Source organism: Prinia subflava, chromosome 3, assembly GCF_021018805.1.
Source record: "Prinia subflava isolate CZ2003 ecotype Zambia chromosome 3, Cam_Psub_1.2, whole genome shotgun sequence".
Classification (NCBI taxonomy): domain Eukaryota; kingdom Metazoa; phylum Chordata; class Aves; order Passeriformes; family Cisticolidae; genus Prinia; species Prinia subflava.
Window position 1 is genome coordinate 77,859,977 of NC_086249.1, and position 18,332 is coordinate 77,878,308.

The 18,332-nt window shown below is 41.2% G+C and overlaps 2 protein-coding genes across 11 annotated transcripts in view; both read left to right on the forward strand.

Moving 5' to 3' along the window:
- MAP4K4 (mitogen-activated protein kinase kinase kinase kinase 4) overlaps positions 1–8,350 on the forward strand; it is a 163,453-nt gene extending 155,103 nt beyond the window's left edge. For all 10 annotated transcript variants that reach the window (XM_063392606.1, XM_063392607.1, XM_063392611.1 and 7 more), the window contains 5 exons: positions 419–519; positions 1,237–1,386; positions 2,178–2,337; positions 4,301–4,440; positions 5,139–8,350. In XM_063392606.1, the coding sequence (XP_063248676.1) occupies positions 419–519; positions 1,237–1,386; positions 2,178–2,337; positions 4,301–4,440; positions 5,139–5,222 (635 nt within the window). In that variant the 3' untranslated portion in view covers positions 5,223–8,350. The remainder of the gene's footprint in view (positions 1–418; positions 520–1,236; positions 1,387–2,177; positions 2,338–4,300; positions 4,441–5,138) is intronic.
- Positions 8,351–10,422: 2,072 nt separating this feature from the next.
- IL1R2 (interleukin 1 receptor type 2) overlaps positions 10,423–18,332 on the forward strand; it is a 33,350-nt gene continuing 25,440 nt past the window's right edge. Inside the window, exon 1 of the mRNA XM_063392633.1 lies at positions 10,423–10,780. Within this exon, the coding sequence (XP_063248703.1) occupies positions 10,770–10,780 (11 nt within the window). The 5' untranslated portion in view covers positions 10,423–10,769. The remainder of the gene's footprint in view (positions 10,781–18,332) is intronic.

Consider the following 18,332-nt stretch of genomic DNA (forward strand, 5'->3'; position numbering starts at 1 on the left):
TCTGGGTAATTTTTCCTTCAGCTCAAACCAGCACTGCGAGTGCTGTGACTGGAACTGCCAGCAATGGAGACTTCCACAGTCACAGCCTTCTTTACTGGAATGTCCCTGAAAACTGCTTTTCTTGTCTTGATGACTAAGCACTGTCCAATGTGGAAAAAAATAAGTGGAAAGAAGTGTGTACTGATTAGTTAATTCTAAAAATGGTGATGTGGTCTATTGCTAATAAGAGTAATGACTTTTGTAGCATAAATGTATCAAAGAGCTTAACTACACAGAAGTAGCAATCCTAAAATGTAATGCTACTAAACTCTCAAAATTACAGTATTTCTTCATACTTACATAATTTGTCTTCTTTCTTTATGTAACTGGAATGACTTTGAAATTATGCTGAATTCTTTTTTGTTTTCTTGAATTTCAGTAAAATATGAAAGAATCAAGTTCTTGGTAATTGCATTGAAGAGTTCAGTGGAAGTCTATGCATGGGCACCAAAGCCATACCATAAATTTATGGCCTTTAAGGTAACAGTATATTTCAACTGTAGATAGGATTTTCTCATAACTACTTGCAGTTATCCCTTTTACAAAAATGTTCTGACATTGTATCATGGCCATATTCCAAGTTCTTTGATAAATCTCCAATAGCACTTCGTGTTATAGGAGGGTTTTTTTTTTAATTCTAAGAGTCACTACATTTAAAGGTCTAAACTGTAAATGAGCATAAACTGATTAATGACACAATATCACAAGTCTTTGTTTGCACTCTCTACTAATAAAACGTGGGACAGAGAGAAGTGGACTGAGTCTAAACTTCTTTGTCTGAGCAGAACAAGTCATGAAGTGATACTCAACAAAGTTATGGGACTGTTTTTGAGTACTGCTAGAATGGAATTAGCTGACTTAGTATAATTGCCAGGCTGGTTTACGGACAGTTGCTGTGGGTTGTGCAGATCAAAGTAATACAGGAGTGCTGAATTGCCCTGAACTTCGAGGAAAACAATTCTTACTAGAAAAGGAAATGGACCAAGTAAACCCTGCAGAAAATAGCTTAGGTGATACAAATGCAGCAGTTTGCAGAGTAATCTGTCCTTGTTCATGAGAGACATGTCAACCTGATGTGTCTAGGTACCAGAGGGACGTGGAGGAATAAACCCAGAATGTGTTCATGCAAGCATGTTTTTATAAACCCCATTGTTGTTCTAAGCAGTAAAGTAAATCTCACTGATGGTTGTCTCACAGTCATTTGGAGAATTGGTACATAAGCCATTGCTGGTGGATCTAACTGTAGAAGAGGGTCAGAGACTAAAAGTGATCTATGGCTCCTGCGCTGGCTTCCATGCTGTTGATGTGGATTCAGGATCGGTCTATGATATTTATCTACCAACACATGTAAGAGCTGCTGCTGTGTCTGTGTTTTTCTCTTTCTTTCTGATGGATCAACCTATCCCCTCCAACCCCTTCCTTTCCCCAAATGACCAATGTGTCAGGCTGTCCCTGTGGATCACTGCTGCAGTGGTAAATTGGGTGGAGGGGTCTGAGCAGATATGGCCACATGTGCTATGGAGTTTGTGTCTCATGCCAGGCCTCACCTCACAGTCAGTATGTGTGTATGGTTTGGAGTTGCCCACTCAGGTCTGATGAGGACCAGTGTGACTGTTTCAGGGGTGGCAGCTAAATGGCAGAATGTCCTGCAGCTCAAATGACACAACAGCTCAGGGATGGGTTTCGAAAGGGTTGGCAAAGACCAGGTGACCTTAGCTACCAAGGTTTCCTGTTGTTCATGGTACACAGAGGTTCCAGGTGGTCCACCCCAAGCACTGTTCAATGCGGTGCAGAGAGTGCATGTGCTCTGCCTGACCCAGACTCCCTTTCTGCACCTGGAAAGAAATGGGCACCGCTACAGAGAAATTAATCTTTCCTCAGTTTGGATGTCTGCCTTAAGATGAGAGGATTTCTGCTCCAAGGTTTTACAGGTCTTGGTCACTGTGGTGTCTAGCTCGAGGGCACCAGATATAGCACTTGTAAAATGAGTGTATTTGGGACTTTAGGGTCCCTTCCAACCCAAGCCATTCTGTGATTCTGTGAATCCCTGATGTGTCAGCCAAAACCAAAAATCACCTGGCCCTTTCTTCTAGCACAGGCTCTGCAGCATTAAAACCCTTCCTCCTCTGTCTCTGTAGATCCAGAGTAGTATCCAACCCCACGCAATCATCATCCTCCCAAACACAGATGGGATGGAGCTGCTGGTCTGCTACGAGGATGAAGGAGTTTACGTCAACACTTACGGAAGGATAACCAAGGATGTGGTTCTGCAGTGGGGAGAAATGCCAACTTCAGTTGGTAAGTGCCTCTGGTGAGCCATGTGCAGTGTGCTCTTAGGGAGTGTGAGTCCGTGCATGTGGGCACAAGGAGGGAACATCCAGTGTGCTGCTTCTGCATCTGGAGTCAGTGCTGTATTATTTCTGGAAAAGAACTGTGCAAAGTGAACAGTAATCATATGGATCTGCTTTGTGCTGAAGTTCTTGTGAATAAAACCCAAACAATCAAGTTGTGGAGTTCATGATTGAGAAACTCACCATAATCTCTGTAGGCTGCTGAATTTTTTGCTAGACTGCCACGAAGTTGTGGGAAATTTCAGTATAAAGGTATATAAAGTGGCTGATGAGTAAAATATTATGGGTAAGTCTATGTAGATAACAAAAGGCATACCTCACTTGATGTCTTTAATTCACCTTTAGATTGCCCATCTCTCCTAGCACCATTCTCCCTGATCTCTCCAGCTGAAAATAAGATTGGGAGTGAGAACAATGAGTGTACACAACAGAATCCCTCCTGCTTGTGCTGCTGTAATTCAGTGCAGAGCAAAGCATGGGCTGTAGTCACATCCTCCTTTTGTTGGGCAAGCACATTGCATTTTATGGGCTGTGAGGTGGCTGCACATATTGGGAGATGACTGCTGATAGCTGTTTGAGCAACAGGAACAACAATGGAGGAGGAAATTTAAAGAAGTTAGATGCACAGCATGTTCCCTCCTGTGCTGATTAACTCTTGACTAGATCTAAAAGCAAGCAGAATATATTAGCTGGCAAATTGCAGAGCCTTTGGAGACTTGAATGCTTGTGAAGTATTAAAGGACACTGAGGCAACCAACACCATCTGAACATCTCATCTGGCATTTTGTAGTAACTATTTTGCCCAGTTAGCACTAGTGGAATATTAAAAAAAAATAATTTTCCATCGGGATGATATATGCACTGTTGATAGACATTATACTGTAGTAGATAGTTTGATTTAGTTTCACTGAAAGCTACTATGAATTTGTTATATAAAAGGAAAGTACTGCAAAATTAATTTTTTTAAATTTTTGCTGGCTAAGAAGTTCTTTTTATTTTTCTGTTAAGTATGCATGGAAATCAGGCAACAGCCTAGTCTTCATTAAGTTTCCGTATGTTATTTTTGACAGCATTACTAAGATTAAGAATTAAAGATCAAATTGCTTTGTGAATATACCTTTTTATAATGCTGGTGACTTTACTTTTTTTAAATTTTCTTACTGCTATCAGAAATAGAATTTTTTTCCTCATGCTACTACTAACCTGTGTTACCTGTGACACTCTAAGGAAAGAATGTTTGATTTGTTGTTTTATTTGTGCACAAAGGGACGCAGTAGGTCAAATAATAATATTTCTACTTTGAGAGTTTAATGTGAACCTCTTGTGAGATACACAGAATGATTTTCAGTTGGCTTTCTCAAGGAGATCAGTTTTTCAATTATTACTCCTATTAAGAGAGGCTAGGTAGTTTACTTGTAGTTTTACCTTTCCCTCTTATTCTTTGGTTTTGCTGACAAACTCCATCAAGGAGGGAAAATAACACATAAGACAGAGCTGGTGCTTGGGACACACTGTAGTGGATGGGCTTAGTCTGTTTAAACCTTGGCTTCTGCTTTCTGCTAGTCGACACCTGATTAATACATCTCTTTGTCCCATACCTGGAAGAAAAGGCCTGTGTAAAAACTCAATGTTCCCTCCATTTAATTAAAGGTTATAAAGTTACCTTTGTTATGAATGCTCAAGGAAGAAGTATATAACATTGAAAACACGCAAAAGAAATTAAAATTTAAAAAGGCACGTTTTTGGTATCTTGAATGTTCTGAGGACAAAAATAGCACTCTGAACATGTGTGTAGCTACAATAATGCACATACAGGTAATTTTTAATTAGACTGTATCAGGATATTCTGTGCTTTTTCCATTCCTCCTGTTGCCCTCTGCCTGTCCTAATGTGTTGTTTTCTTTCCAAAGCATACATCCGCTCTAACCAGATCATGGGCTGGGGAGAAAAAGCTATCGAAATACGGTCGGTGGAAACTGGACACTTGGATGGTGTGTTCATGCACAAAAGGGCACAAAGACTCAAATTCTTATGTGAACGCAACGACAAGGTACGTTCCCTCCCAGCAAGTTGGTTGCCAGGATGATAAACGTGTACTTCAGCTGGGTACTTAAGTTGGGTTGACCCTGAGCAGCAGCCAAACACCCAGCCAGCCTCAAGCTCTCCCCTTTCCCATGGAAGGGGAAGAAAATAGTCAGAAGGCAAAAAGATTCATGGGTTGAGATATGGACAGTTTAAAAAGACAGCAAAAGTTTAATAGGACAAATTTTATATGCAAGCCAGACAAAATAAAGAGTTAATTCATAGTCTCCCATGGACAGGTGGATGTTCAGATGTTTGCTTGCTTGGGACAACAGATGTCATAACCACAATGTCCCTCCTTTCCCTGAGCTTTTATTGGCATACAGGATGCTGTGCATTATGGGACATCCATTTGGTCAGTTTGCTGTCCCAGCATTGTCCCCTTCCAGCCTCTTGACTGGCTTTTTATGGGTGAGGGAGCCGGAGAGAAAGCCTTGATAATGTGCAAGTGCTGTTCAGCAGTAGCCAAAACACTGATGTGTCAACAACAGTACTGAGCACAGATGCAGAGCCCTGCACCCTACAGGCTGCTGTGGGGAGCATCAGCTCCATCCCCACCAGCCCAGCCCAGCACTGCAATTGCACTGCAAACATGGGGGACAGTGAGGGCCCATTAGAACCGCTGCTGTCCTGCCTGCTGAATTTGCCCGTCTCTTTTCTCTGCAGGTTTTCTTTGCCTCCGTGCGGTCAGGTGGAAGCAGTCAAGTCTATTTCATGACCCTTGGCAGGACTTCACTTCTGAGCTGGTAGAAGCAGTGAGATTTGGAGAGGAATTGCTGACATCCAGAGTCTGAGATCTTCATAACTTGGAATTATTTTCAACTGGAGTACAGACCTGCACGAGTGCAGCACTCTGTGTAAATGTGTGTGCAGGCATCACTGGTGTTAGGTTTCTTTATGTTTTTCAACTGAGGCTGCGACGCAGCTGGTGCTGTAAAGATATTGCCATCAGGTGCTACAAAGTCTTTGAGATTTGGGATCACGCTAGAAAGCTACAGGTCTTCTTTTCCCTTCAGCTCCAGGATTCCTAGGATTTGAAGGACTCTGTTTGTTAGTGTTAAAACAGAGGAGGGGGGAAAAAAAGGAGGAAAAACAAACCAGGCTTACCATGAACATGCTGTTTGTTGAGTGGACAGGAGGCAGGCAAGAGAAGGTGAGAAGTGGTGTAGAGAGTCAGACTGGCTGAAACAGAGGGCAGATCTAGTCTAGTAATGTTAACAATGTATTTAATTGACATTTCTTTTTTGTAATGTGACAATATGTGGACAAAGAGGAAGGTGCAGGTTTTAAGAAGTTAATATTTATAAAATGTGAAAGACACAGTGACTAGGATAACTTCTTCTTGGGGACAGGGAGGGTGGGAAGGGGCTTGGGGTGGAATTCTTTGGGTTTTTTTGTTTCTGCAGTTTTATTTTGGCCTGGCCAATAACTTTAGTCATTTTCTGTGTACCAGGTGTTGCCTGAAACATGTGCAGGTGATTAAAAAAAAAAAGGAAAAAAAAATTCATTTTCTATAATGATTCTGTGTTAGGCCAGAACTTGGTTATGTCACAGTATTAGCACTGCCTCAGTTAAAGGTTTAATTTTTGTTTAAACCTAGAAGTGCAACAACAGTTTTACCACAGTCTGCACTCGCAGAACTAAAAAAAAGAAAAAAAAAAAGAAAAAAAAAGAGAAATAAAATCCAAACTACATATGTTTATTTTTTTGTGCCTACCTCATTGTTTTTAATGCATAAAATAAAAGAGGTGGTTTAGTTTATACATTTTTAGAAGAAAACCATTAATGTCTAATTTAATCTTAATACCAAATCTACCAGATTGAAAGGTTTCTGACTGTTATTGCATAGAAAGTTTCAGCAGGAGGAGAGAGTAGTCCGTTGGGGCAATAGTCGTAGCGGTATGGCAGTGAGACACTGATTAATGTAATTTGCTTACAAAATTTGGTAAAGCTCATTTTTTAAACCAGTTTCATCCTTAATAGAAGTCTGAATTTAGCCTAAACCAGAGGTTTCACTCTTCTAACACATGGGCTTAGTAACAGGCAGGTAAAAGTAACTAGGCTAGTTCTATAAATTGTTAAATGTTGTAGGAAACATTTTGGGGCGGTGATGTTTTTCTTTTTTAAGAATGCAATGCACTAAAACTCTTTTAAGAATGTAGTTAATACTGCTTATTCATAAAAACAGCGTATACCTGTGTTTAGATGTAAGATCCCAGCTCTGGCTTTTTTCCTTTCTTTTTTTTTTTTTTAAGTCAGTTTTATTTTATGAATAAGTTCTGACATTTTTAATAAATGTCTTGAGAGTAATAATTTGTTTAGTGGCTACATGTTCATTACTTGAGAAATCTTGAGTGTATAATAATCTGTTGGTGTTGTAACAATGCACAGTGTCACGATTCAGCCATTTTCCTTTTTGTTTTCTTTTTTTTTTTTCCTTAATTCCTTTGGTGGGGTACTTTGCTGACAGCTGCCTTAAGCTGTTCATTCAGTGAACAGGCTCTCAGTGTTTCATGGGCTTTGTCTTCTGCTGTGGTTAACTCTCCTTCATGGCATGACAGGTAGGGCTTTTTAAACACGTATTCTTCAATTCAGTCAAGCTGATGGCTCGAGCAACTGGTCACACAATCAATTAAGAGCCAAGAGCACCGAGTGTGCAAAGCTCAGACTCAACAGACCCTTCTCTTGGTGTCAAATCTGACTGCTGTAAACCCTTCAACCCCGGTCAGCGCTGCTGCTGAAGACTCCTTCGAGCACCGTGGCCGGTTGAAAAGCGAGCGGTAAACGCGTACCTCCAGCGCATGCGTGTGCACACAGCAACCCCCACTTCCCCACCCCCCACAAAGAGTCAAAACTCAAGAAAGCCTTACATTTGCTGGCGGAGGAATACCTAGAACTATTTTTTTTTAATTGTATGACTTTTGGATAGTGTTGAAGGTGAAGGATGTGTTCTTTTCAGGCCCGGTGTGGTCAGCCAGAAGAACGATCAACCTTTTGTACTATAATGAACTAAAGGGGACTCGGAAATGCGGCGTGATGGTGGACATGGGTGTAATCACAGAGCTGCCCTGTAGTGTAGTTTGCCGAAGCTGATTCGATCGAATGTCAGTCTGCGTGATTTAAATCTTCCAGTGCTATGTGGTCAAAATTAATCTAGTCCTTGAAAGCTGATGCTATTCACTCAGAGGAAGATGCTCCAGTGCTGTAGGGATGCCCAGGTCATGGATATGTGCTGTTGAAGTCTTGAGGCTCCGGGGGAGGGTGGAAATCTCCTTCCTTCAGCGTGTCTGCCCATCTGGCAGCTTCTGCCTCCACAGAAGTGCCAACGTGGCAAGGTAAAAACAGTATTACAAAACCACTTCGTATACCAACGTCAAATTCTTCAAACAGTGCTTTTGTAAGCAAAGAAGAAAAGAAAAGCTCCTAGGTTTAGTTTTAAGCTTTAATAAGTAATAATTTTCTGTATCTTTAAGTCAAAGTAACCCTAACTTGTATGACTGCAGTGTTTTTATTTTTTATCTTATGCACATGTTATGTTGGAGAAAATGTTTACAAAAATGGTTTTGTTACACTAATGTGCATCACATATTTATGGTTTATTTGAAAGTGATTTTTGTGGGTTTTTTAGTTTTTCATAGTAGTAGTAGTACACTTTTTGTGATTTATAACCCCAAACTCTGCTGATTATAAAGATGCTAAACAATAATACAAAATGACAAACTGCATTAAAATTACTAATCGTAGAGCTGCAAAGCAGACTGGTGACAAGTAAAACACTCAGCCTTTTTTTTGCAGTGCTATCTAACTTGTCTTCTGTGTATTATGGAAATTACTGTTTTTTCCCCGTTTTTCCTTAAATAAAGTCAAATTGACACCTATTGTATGTGGAAAGTACTTTGAATATCTACTGGCTGCAGAAATCAAGCTGCATGTTGCCTAGTTGCATGTTACCATAAGAACAAAAGACTTATTGTCAAATCTCATAATTTTAGAGACTTTGACAATAAATGTGGGCTTTTGAGGGGTTTTTTTGTTGTTGTTTTTGTTGGGGTTTTTTTTTCTTTAAGCCCAGTCTCCTGGCGTAGTTGCTCTTCTGAGAATTGCAGTTTTTGCTTTTACAGAGAAAGGTGAGTGAAAATCTTAGAAATGCAAGTGTGGGCCTGGAAAGAAGTTGCACAAAGAGAGCTTGGGTGTGTGGTGAACGTGCCCTCCTGCCACGCTGCCTTCAGGCGTGTGGTTTTTGTAAGGTGGCGTTGCTTATCGTCAAGAGTGCAATGAGCAGCAGTCCTGAGCCGGACTCTTGCACCACATAAAAGCATGGCTCCAAAAAACTCAGGCTTCCTGAGCTGTAAGCCACGAATACTGAGGAGGTTTGATGCAAAGTTGCTGTTTTCACCTCCAGAGTTTCCCTTGGGCTTTGCCAGTGTTTTTCCACCACAGGCTGTGTCTGTTTTCTGAAGTGGAGATAAGCAGTAGACGTTTCCTTCCGACTAGGCTGGTCTCTGTGTGAGGAGGAGGAGGAAGTCTGTGGTCCCAGACTTCTGCCTTTCCTTTCACTCTCATCTGCAGAAGGCCTGGGATGTAGTGTAAGCTGAAAAACGTTTCAGGGTTTTGTTTGCTTCCTATAGACAAAGGTATCTGAAATCCATGAGCCTCACAACTTTTCCGCTTCTGTGAGGCTAGATACTGACTGAGCTTAAAAAACTCAGGACCAGCCAACTGCTGCTCAGGTTCCTGCTGGCTCTGCTCCAGTTGCTGCTTCGGAGTTGCTCATTTTCCTCAGTCATCCTTGACCCATTGTTAAACACGCTTAGGTGCACTTGGGTGAGCACTGTTAGCTGCTTGTGAGGACAGGTGCGAGCTGATGCTCGCTCCTGTGTGCAGTAAGTAGCTAAAAGCAGCAACCCAGATGTGAGCTTTGGAGCAGGTGCTGGCAGAGGCAGTGGAGAACAGGGAACACCTTTGTGCTTCTGTGAAGAATGGCACAATTATGGTGATTTACAGTAAGAAGGAAATAAAAGATAAGAGCATTGGAAACCGTGTAGCAGATCTCCTTCCTCTATGGGACTTGTGTAGGTAGCAGTGGTGAGAGACACGCATTTTTACTTTGTAGGAGAGGGAGGGATGTCCATGGGGCAGAGGAGTACAAACAGTGCAGCAAAGGAACATGTGCATCTTAAAAATGAGCAACTGAACTAGTCAACCCAGAGAAAGGAACGAGCAAATGTCAAAATTAAAACAATTTTTACAGCACTTTTAAAAATGCAAATTAAATATTAGTGAAGTGCAGAACACTTACCCAGGAGACTGAAGCAACAAAAGTCCAAACTGGAAAAGGTAACAAGAGCCAGCCCTTTTCAGCCAGTTGCTCTGCTGAAAGTCACGTGCTAAGGCAATAGGATTGCATAGAACTGTATATGAAGAAAGTCCTGTTTTGTGGGCTGCTACCTTTTGTGCAGAGACCGTGTTAATTCTTCTGCATGTATTCGTGTTGTGGTCTGGATGAGGGCTGTAATACTGCTGAGAAGAGACTGAAGTTGCACAATCTTCAAATGCAAGAAAAGAGCTGATGGCAGAGAGGGGACTTGGCACCGTGCATTCAGCACGGGACTCCAAATGCTCCATGGCAACAGATACAGTAGTAGTAATGGGACTGCATTTCCACCTTCGGGTCCAGTCTTGTGAGCTCCAGCATCTCAGCCCAAAGCTGTTTTCTCTCTTCTAAAATCACTAAAGAAATATTAGCACTGAATTGTGCCACTTTGCCTAACAGTATTCAGTGAGCAGTTGTCATGGCCAGCCTAGGTTACTTGCCCCTGGCTCTGACTTTGCCAGGGAATCCCAACCACTCCAGCAGGGAAACAATGCTGGGAACCTAACTGTGGGAAGACTTACTTTGCCCATGAGGAATATGCTTTGTGGCCAGGATTGCAGTTGCATGTGAGGGGTATCCCTTGCCTGCTGGACGATATTGGGGTGTGTAAGGAGATCGAGGTTCAAAGAGCTGTGTGTGCTCAGCAGCTGTAATAATGTTCAGTTGTAGCTGTCTTCCAGTATGTAAAAATTCACTGCTGAGCTCCAGCACACAGATTTTGGCTTATTTCCAAGCCATTCAAAGCAGGAAAGCTGGTAACAACGGTCTTCTTTTGACTTCACTTTTTTTAAAAAGTTTTTTTTAACACACTGCTGTGTTGGTGCTACTTGGGGAAGTGTGAAAACACAGTCTCGGGCCAAAACTAGCACAGCCACTATAACCACTTGGACTGCTGTGAAGGTTGCTGGCTGGAGGAATTAAAGATGAACATCAGGTAATAATTGCAGTCACTTAATTTTCACTCTGTGATTGTGTGGCTCCATGCAGCATATGCTTCTAAAGGGTAAAAACTCTGCCCCAGAAAATCTTTTTTCTCCTTATCTCACTGGTTTATACAACTCTTGGTCTAAACAATAATAAACTCAGGAGAGAAGGAGGGAGGAAGGTGTTTCATTGTTTAAGAAAATAAATCCCTGACCCAATCAAAATGTGCACTTTCCAGCTGAGGAAATGACAGAATACTTTCTTTGTTAAATTATAGTAGGAAATTCACTTTAATGTTTCATTCTCAGGCTCTTTTGATTCTGAGGGGTAAATATGTGGCATGGGAAAATCAGATTAATTTGTTCAATTGCTGCATGCGGCTCAGATTTTACTTGCCTTCTGTGTGAAATTTATATTGCACAATCTCATGTTTGTCATTCAGCTTAATTTGTCCATTAAAAGGCATTACCATACTCAATTTTATTTTAATATTTGCATCTCCCAAGCAATTTTGCCCAGACCATGTTACCCATGGACAAAAAATGCATTTCTGTCTCTGAAACAGCTGTTGGAGTGTGAAGGGATTGTAAATACTGCTTGTGCTCTCGTCACTGGGAAGTTACAATTTCTGGTAGTCCTGTCAGTATAGTTAGCAAGATTCTAATCTTACAAACAGGCAAAGCTTTGAAAGACAGAGTAAATGATGTGTTTGGCAGCTTTTAGTGAGTCAAAGGGATAGTTAGAAAACAGTTTAAAATTCTGCAAGTCAACCATTAAATCACCTTAGCCCCTTTGGGTATGGGTGTCTCCCTGGTACTGGGTGAAGGAAATAGAGTGTCGTCCACACAGTCACATTTCTGGGCAGATGCTGACTAACCTTTTGGCAATTGAGACAGGAAGGCATTTAGCAAGGTGAGATCTGTGGGAGAGCAAAGAGCACATTTTCTGTTTTATTGCAGCGATTTTACCAAATTTTCTACCACTGCTAAAGGATACATGTGCATGCAGCTTGGCATAGAGCGTGCTTACTTGCAACAAGGAAAAGTCCTGCCTTTTGGCAGTCCTGTGTCTCCTACCAGACAGAAGTGGACCTGGGTCCTCCTAGAGGAGCCTTGTCAAGAGCTCTCTCAGCTTTATCTTCCAACCTAACACAGACACAATCTAACCTCTCTTCTCCCGAGCACTTGGCTGTGTCCTAACCTCCACCTAATGCCGAAGTGTAATCCCAAACCTGAAGGCAGAATTCCTGCCGTGATGATCCCACCATGGTGCAGCCTCCACAGAGCAGCTGGCAAAGCCAGACTGGTGGGCACAGACAAAAGCTCTGTCCTAAGAACTGTCTCTCTAGGCTTCATTAAGTGCTAGACCTACCCCAAAACCTTCTGGAAAATTCATATGGAAATTTTCTCGGTGTTTCGGTACTGAAATTAGCCGAAAGATAAGAAGAGAGCACACATTGGCATAGAATGTTAAAATGCAAAATATGTAATTATAGACTCACAGTTGTAATGACTAATGGATATCAGAGACAAGTATAAAAGGAGAATAAATTATTTCAGGGCATAAAGAATCAGTTATGGGTAATTAAGCTGCAATTATCATTACTGTGCTGCTATGATAGGTTTTTTTAAACTAATTTTTCTAAAATGGAAAAATGGAAGTTAAACATGAATTCATCTATTATTTGCCATTCAGACAAAAACATTTTTCTAGTGCTTTTCAAAATGTACCAGTGGGACAGATCTCAGTTTTACACTAGTGAGAACACCAGGGATTTTTATAAAGTGATTTATTTCATGTCACACAGCTGTTCAGTGGCATCATTTAAACTCACATTCGGTGAAGTGCATAAACTTATGCCCACTGCCAGTTGTGGAAGCCAGCAATCAGGTTCCAACAGAGTTCTTGACATGTTTGAGATGAAAGGATTTTTAAAATCTGAAATCCAGGGCTCCAATTCAGAGCAAGGACATCACAGCTTAGAGGGCCAGCATTGTTCTTGGTCCAGTCTGCAGTGCTGAGATGGCTGAACCTGGAAATCAGCTCCTAAAAAGCTGAAGTTTGAGACCAATGCTCATTGTTGTCACCTTGCTTTAAAAGGTGTCACCCTTGTAAAAGATGCAAGGTGAATATGTGTTCCATGGGCAGCTGTGGTGTGGGAAGGATCAGTAGCTCTGCTCATGAGATCAGAGACCTGAGATGGCAGTGGTATTACAAACTGAGCCAGGAAGGCAGTGGGACACCTTCTCTTCCTCTCCAGGCACTGGAGACTTTGCAGCTGGGGAGGAGCTCCTTACTGGTACCAATGTACAAATTCAGGTGTTAGAAATGACAACCCAAAATGTGGATAAAGACAAATTTGCCTGTATTGCATTGGAGCCCGTACAAAGGAGCAAACAGCATCTCTCTATGGATGAACCAAGGTAGGAATATTTGCTGAAGAGTTACTTTGAGTTCCTAAAGCCTTCATGTCCTTTGCTATTCTAGTTGGCTTCCAGCTGCTGCAGCAGAAATATTTGGGTTCCCAGGGAGGTGGGGTTGTCTCAGATACCTTGGGCTTCTGGAAGAGAACTGCATCCTTGAGTTTAGGTACCCACATCCCATCAGGGTTTTTTTTTGCATGATTGCTGTGACACTAAACTCTGTGCAGTACTCGTCATCTGCTGCATATGTTTTTTAAAAAGGATTTTTTAACAATTCTGAAAATTTGGAATATACCATGGGTCTCATGTTCCTAACTTAATCCAGACACCTCTTTCTAATGCTCAGCATTTGTAGACTGATCTTGAAGAGCCATAGTCACTCCACAACAGATGGTCCTCATAAGAGTGTTCATAAACTTCCTTTATCATCATGAGTTAGTTTGTAGCCTTATGTATACCTTGATAGTATCTGAAGTACTTGTCTTCTCAGAAATTACATCAATTTAGTGTGGTTCAAAAATACTAATGAACTTCTCTATGCTCCCATTGAGGTAGAGTTAGAAGCTTTTTTGATTATTATCTATCTTAACTTGAAATGAAGGACAAAATGTTAGATTTATTTTTTGCTTTACAGAAGCAAAGTTCAAATTTAAAAATTGAGAATTTAAAAAGCATTTTGTTTCAGAAAATTCAAAGGAAGACATTGCAGTATTTGGCCAAAAATAATTTCTTCATTTCTAATAACTAATATTTTTCTTTCTGTAATAACTGCTAGAATATCATTATGCTAACTGTAATTTGAATTCTAAAGGTATTTTCATGCTGCTGAATTCCTTATCCCTATACAGTACATTTTAAATGGACAACTTCTCTCATAGCCCAGCTCACAAAGTTTGTCTCCAAGGGAAATATGTTGTATCAGGTTACACTTGCATTTTTGAGGGGTTGGATATATGTATAAAACCCCACATGCTGGATAAAAGTGCATTTTAAATTTTATGTCATTGATTAATTATTGCAGGTTGTATCAAACAAATAGTCTGTCTTGGTCAAGCTGACATCCTCTTGCCTTCCTTGACCAGAGTATCTACTTCAAAAGAATAGATATTTTTCCCCATGAGAAGTATCAGTTAAATAGCAAAATAAGTTTCTGATTAAAAAGGAAAATACTAGGATGGAAAAGGCATAGGCTGTTGTGATTTTTATATATGAAGCGTTGAAGTCCTATGCAGCTGGCCGAAGTTTTCACTCCTGAGCTGCCCCGTCTGCCCCAGGGGAGAAGCCCCCCATTTTTGTCAGGCCACGGCCCCCACGGATCTCAGCTGCAGGCTTGTGGACAGACAAGTGCCAGTCACCCATATTTTGGGCAGGTGGCTCAGGGTGTTGGTTTTTGTTACAATACCTGAGACTTGGGGCAGAAGGGGGAAAGCATCAACAGCTCAGAGACTCTGCCAAGCCCTTCCTCAGGCGCACTAAACACGAGCAGGGAGAAGCCCTTGGGGTTCAGCTGTCAGTGTCTCCAGCTTACTGAGAGACAAGGGAGCCTGTGGCAGATAACTTAATCAGAGAGGAGGTATAAGCTGGTTGTTTTGTAGGAAAAAAACAAGTAGAACAAAACGAGGTTTAGGCTGAAAATGAGGAAAAAGGGTTATAGTGCTATGCTGTAAAATCAGTACCTACAATGGATCCCTGGTCTCTGGTTATCTGTTTTTTATGCTTGTCTTTGGAAGAGGATGTATTCACTGCTTTTAAACATGAGTCTTCTTCCTAAAGGTGCATGCCTTGATCTTTATACTCTGAAGACAGTACAAAAGATTTTCCCATAAATTGCATTTGGGGGCTTTTAAATAGCAGTTAATTGCATCACTGGTGGCGTGGGAGGTGGGTATAACCCTTCATGCCACAGCATGTGGACAAAAGGAGATCCCTTGTGTTCCTGTGGCACATGCATGTGTGTCTACGAATCAAACAGGGCTTTATTCAGCTGTCACAGAGGTAAATAGACAGATCACACTGTCACAGAGAATGTCTCACGATTTGGGTTCTTGACTGAAATCAGTTCAATATATTGTTCCCCTCAGTTAGCAGCTGATTCACTGCAGCAATGAACAAAATGAAGATGTTTTCCTCTTTTTGCCCCACTTCTGTAAATAGAACCAACCCTTTTAGCTTCAGTTTTGTTTCTAGTCATGAAGACCATGGTGTTCCCGTTCCTGTAACTGAAATGGCTAAAAGGGCTCTTACATCTTCTTCCGATTCCTTTGTGATAACAGCTCTGGGGGAAAGAAAACACGATTTCCTAGTATCTGCAAGATGCTTGCATGATGAGGCTAAATATACAAGAACTCTCTGGAGAGCCCTGGGAGAAGGAGTAGATATGCCAGGCACTGCATGCCAGCAGAGCTGGGCTTGGATGGGGTTGGCTGCCCAGAGCTGTGCCCCACAGCTGGAGATCACAGGGTCTGGGTAGGCTGGTCAGGCTCTGCCCCTGGTGCTGCACCTTGGGGCTTGCCAAGCTGGGTGCCACCAGCTGGAGGAAACTCAGATCAGCAGATCCCACAGCTGGGTGACACCTATTGTTCAGGATCTTCTCACACCTGGCTGCATCTGCAGCAAGAGATGCAGCTTTCTTCCCTCTGCCAAAAATGCCTCGAGACCCTGCAGGACTCATTAACTGAGAAGTTTGAGAGGCTTGTAATTTTGCAGCTGCTATAAATTCAGTCTTATTTGAAGAAGTGTTAATATTTCTGTACTCTTCTGCTTTTATCAGCTTCTTTTTTTTCCTGCTGTTTGTTCTTCCTTCTTTCCTTCCTTCCTGAATTGGCCATCATACTTCTGTTTCTGCCAAAAAGCAGTGTTTCTTTTGCAAAGCAATGGGTTGAAGCAACACACTGGAGATTCTTTTAGCGGAGGCAGCTATTGCAACTTCTAGCAAAGACACGACTGTGTGGTACTGGGATTGTATTTCTGTACTGCAGTGTGTAACTGTGCACATATCCTGGTGCAAACTGTCCCAAGGTGGGCAGACACACCAGCTTTCAATCAAACAGCTTCAGGCTGCAAGCAAAGGAGTATTTTCAAGAAAGGGGGAAGCTGCAAAATGTTTCCTTCTTGTCTGTGGAAGTTTTGATACTCCACAGACATTAATTTAGATTTAATAACAGTCTGCAAGATCTGCAGTGAGATTGGAAGGAATATGCAAAAGACTGGGAACAAGATAATGGAAATATTGTGTTTGATTTTATGCAGATTGCTGGGTTTTACATTGTGGTCACTCTTCCAGATCCAGGTCCAAGACATACCAGCTGGAGGCTGAATTTTTACATGCAGCATTTACTTAGCAAGTGCCTTGCAAATCGCAGAAAACATGAGTGCTGCAGAAACAGGAGCACCTCTCCTAGCAAACTGCAGCTGGGACATTTGCTCAGCATCAGAAGTATAGATGTCATAATTAGAAGTGTGGTTTAATGGTGGATTTGGCAGCATTAGGTTTATTGTAGGATTCAATGACCTTAAGGGTATTTGCCTGCCTGATTCTAAGAGGTTTTGGGCAGGCAAAATCTAAATCTCATTTCTAAATTTGTCATCTGTTTGTAAAACATGTATCAGCAAACGCTATACTTTCACATTCACAACTTGTTTTCAAGTTGACTGTGGTAACTCTGAGGCTTGACTAATGAATTTTGTAATAGCCACCTTCACTACTTCAGGAAGTGTTGTCTGTGCTGACATTTCTCATGCACCAAATGCAGGGGCCTAGAAATTCCTTTTGGATTTGAAATATGGTGCTATTAACCAACCTCATTTTCTAAGTTCTAATCTCACCCTAGGAAACACCGTTCTTTGGAAGATATGGCCATGAGAAAAATGCATCCAGTTTCTTTCCTGTAAGATCTGGGATGAGTTCATATCTCTTAGTGCTTGCTGGCACACAGGATAGCTTCTTGTGGGAATTTTGTGCAATGACAGTAGACTGGCAGATGCTCAAAAATCTGAAGCTTGCAGAGGCAGTGGCAGTAAATATTTTTTGGAAGCTGTTATGGTCAGAGATAAAAAAACGAAAGTGTGTCCTTTCTGGGTCAGTAACATTGATGCTATGCATGTAGCTACTTCTACTTGTGATGCCCCAAATCTGCTTCTTGCAATATCTTGACAACTCTGTATGAGACAAACATTTCACGTTTTTTTTTTTCCACTTGTTTGGATGAGCATGTGAAGATAACCTGCTTCAATCCATAATCTAGAGAGGTTCACATCTCAGGTGAAGAAGGCTTAATTGCTGTTTTACAATAAGAAGCTCTGAATCTCACCTTGGAAATTTTAACTATGACTATATTCATTCTCAGATTCATTAGATGTTAACATACAAGCCTACTATGAAAGGGCCTTCAGGAAACTCAAAATTTCATCCCCCACAGTGAAAAAGCAATTAGATTAATTCTGGCACTTGGTATTTCTGCTATGGTTTTCCTAAAGTAGGAAGACTTTTCTTGGAAGGACCTTCTGTGTCACTGCTATACTGCTGCTTTCATGATTATTTCAGGCAAACTCTTAGTAATGTATAGAAGGTAACAATCCTCTTGCAGTAGAAATATGGCACATTTTTAATGTACAGGCTTAATTGATTGTGGAATAATCTCCTTACTACATGTTTTTGAGATGCATTGTGGCAAGAAGTTTCAAGAGAGAAAGCTGGTAACCATGAAAATTCATTTGTGGCACCTTGATATTTTCCCCCTCATTCTTTTCTGAGACTGGTGGAACAACACTGCCTGCAGAAGTTGGTAGGGAACAGTCTCCAAAAAAGACATTGGGTAAGACTGGAGACATCCTCTTAACTTTTTCTTTAGATTCTTCTTTCCGTCCCTTCAAAAAAAAAAAAAAAAAAAAAAAAAAAAAAAAAAAAAAAAAAAAAAAAAAAAAAAACACCCAAACACCTAAACCTCCTAAGGTTTGTCTAAGTGCTATCATTTAGATGCATTAGGAACATGTCTTCATCTGTCAAGAGATTAAAATTCTCAATTCTCTACACTTAAAAGTTTCAGCCCACTTCATCTAAGCATGATTTGAGTGGCAGATCCATCCATCTTGGAAAGACCTGTCTAATTTTGCTCAGGAGAGCAGTCAATCTCGTAACGT